The sequence below is a fragment of the Palaemon carinicauda genome, chromosome 1 (genome assembly GCF_036898095.1).
Source record: "Palaemon carinicauda isolate YSFRI2023 chromosome 1, ASM3689809v2, whole genome shotgun sequence".
NCBI lineage: Eukaryota > Metazoa > Arthropoda > Malacostraca > Decapoda > Palaemonidae > Palaemon > Palaemon carinicauda.
In genome coordinates this window covers 156528526-156531025 of record NC_090725.1, presented here as the reverse complement: position 1 = coordinate 156531025, position 2500 = coordinate 156528526, and the positions used below count along the sequence as shown (strand labels likewise).

The 2500-nt window shown below is 38.5% G+C and overlaps 1 protein-coding gene across 1 annotated transcript in view; it reads right to left on the bottom strand.

The window, feature by feature from the left end:
* The window catches only part of LOC137652542 (uncharacterized), a 53266-nt gene that overhangs the window by 29923 nt on the left and 20843 nt on the right, over nt 1–2500 (bottom strand). The window contains exons 2-4 of the mRNA XM_068386029.1: nt 2180–2310; nt 997–1133; nt 1–455 (exon numbers count right to left, since the gene is read on the bottom strand). The exon at nt 1–455 is cut by the window's left edge and continues 2073 nt beyond it. Coding sequence (XP_068242130.1) covers nt 1–455; nt 997–1133; nt 2180–2310 — 723 coding nt within the window. The remainder of the gene's footprint in view (nt 456–996; nt 1134–2179; nt 2311–2500) is intronic.

Here is a 2500-nt window from a genome sequence, read left to right as displayed (position 1 = left end):
TGGTTTCTGAGTCTGGTTGCTGGAGGGTACATGCATACGAGACTGCTCTTCAGACTGACTTGCTGCAGGAGGTGGAGCATATGACTGACACTGTGGTTGGGGTTGGCTGCTGCTCGAGACCTGTCTCTGTGGTTGTGTTTGTTGATGTGGAAGATGGTTTGCAAGTATTTGAGGCTGGCAAGGAAGAGGAGCAGCTGCTTGCTTAGGCTGTGCAGATGATTGACTGCGAGGCAGTGCGGGTGACTGAGTCTGTGTCTGAGGCTGTCTGCAGGGAGACAATTGGGGATGAGATAGAGGATGGGCTGGTGGGTGAGGTGGCGGCTGTCTTCTTTGATTATGTTGATGCTGCTGGTTGCTGTGCTGGGCCTGTGACTGTGATACTCTAGACGACACTCCATTTTCACGAGCAGATGAATTCAATTGAAGAGGCCTTTCGGGTACTGGCGGCGGTGCACCTGTTATGCACAATTGATATTATTGCTCAGTAATAATAATATTATTCAAACAGTCAGAAAATTAACCCAATTATCAAGAATGGTGTTCATTATTCCCCCACAGAAGCAAAATCAAGTAGGCCTACTCCCAAGAAATTTTATAACTTCAAGACAGTGATATAGTTTTCTTTTTTCTTTCTTTGGTATGTCTAAATATTTAGAACCTACAATCAATTCTTACAGATTTTATGCTAATCATAGCACAAACTCTTGCTAAGTTGAGATCTCAGCAAATCTAATATTCTTCCAAACCATGTTTCAGTTTTCACTTGGAAAAAAATTACTCGTCACATTTCCTAATTGGAAAATCAAAATATTACGAAGTCCATATTAATGTGAAAGATATTGGTTGTGCTTTGCGGATAGGTCTATTATGAATCTAGAAGTTTGTCAAATACTCTAGCACATAGTAATCTTACTTTTTCTTCTTGTAGATAAACACAGGAAAATTTCCCGAAATTTCTCGCGAGTTCATAAGTTTCTTGCAAGTTGTATGACTAACCTCTGACACGCCGTCTGTCTTCCCGAAGGACGTCCTGGTAGGAGGGGGGAGCCCCCGGGGGAGGGGCGGTTGTAGACAGCTCTTGGGGCAAGTCTACGGCTGCTTGAGCGTCAGTGAAGCCATTTAGACTTTCTTTCCTGCCAGAATAAGTTTATGCAAACTGGTTAATAAAGTGATAGACCACAATTCAAACAATGCTCAAATCCTACACAAATTAGAAATAATTCGAATGTCAAATATGTCAACTCTTGAGGAGCTACTGAATCCTAAAGATGCTTATACCCCCTCTAGCAAGGTCAGAGGGGTTATCTCACACCCAACCTCTTTACCTAACGTATCATGACTAAAGTTTCATCGGAGATTTGGAAGAAATATATCATTTCCAATTATCAATTTAAACTACTGTAGAAATTACTCGTGTATAGAATAAGTTTTGAAAATTGTCTTGTTTTACACACACACACACACCCCATCACACGCACACACACACACACACGCACACACACACACACATATATATATATATATATATATATATATATATATGTGAGTGTGTGTGTGTGTATGTATACTAATTTGATTGGTATACGAAAGGTCAATCATTTTATTTGTCGAACATTACCGAAAAATATCAATACTGTTGTTTACTAAATGGAAATACATCCTACGAGTGGAAATGTGACTGATACAGGACATTAGTCGGAGCGACAGGAAATTTAGAAATAATTTAGAAGTTAGCTTAGCTGTCGTGCACTAAGCAAAAATGAAATAAAAGATGAACTTAGGTATATTTCTTTCACTTTATAGACAAAGATGTCAAGTTTTTCTAGCATGGAACTATTGCGTTGACTCTGTATCATATTTTTTGTTGTAAGAAGCTTGAGCATATTAGTAACGTATACTGAATAATTTAGCTCTTGAGACAGATTTCAAACTTCAAGGAATTGAAAGGTGGGAACCAGAGACAGTAGACACGCGATATATGTAAATGTGCCTCAGGCCAAGAAGAAGGGGAGACAAATTTACTGCGTTTGTATTAGCATTCTGCTTGTCAAATTTGCTTTAACGTTTTTTTTTATTATATTTTGCAAAATTTCCTATATGAAAAATTTCAAGCACATTATTTTGATTTAATTATACAACAAAAGTTAGTCAGTTGTTTGAGAGAATAGATTATATTTACCTGCTGGCGAAAACAGCTTCTTGCAAGTGAAATAACCTTTGCCTGGTTACTTCGTGGGGAGTAATGGCCAGAACCCGCGACTTGAGCACTTTGTCAATGAGGCCCAACGCCATCTGGTATTTTATGGCTGCCTGAATGGGGAAACACAAAACAAAGAAAAAACTGACACATACTGGTACAGACTCTTGAAATACGAAAATGATACCTTATGACTTTTGCTTTATACTGACTTTCTTGACACTGCCTAACTTATTATTAATGTTACTTTGAAATACAGGCTTTGCAATTGCAATAAATGACACAGCAGTATTTCAACTTCTT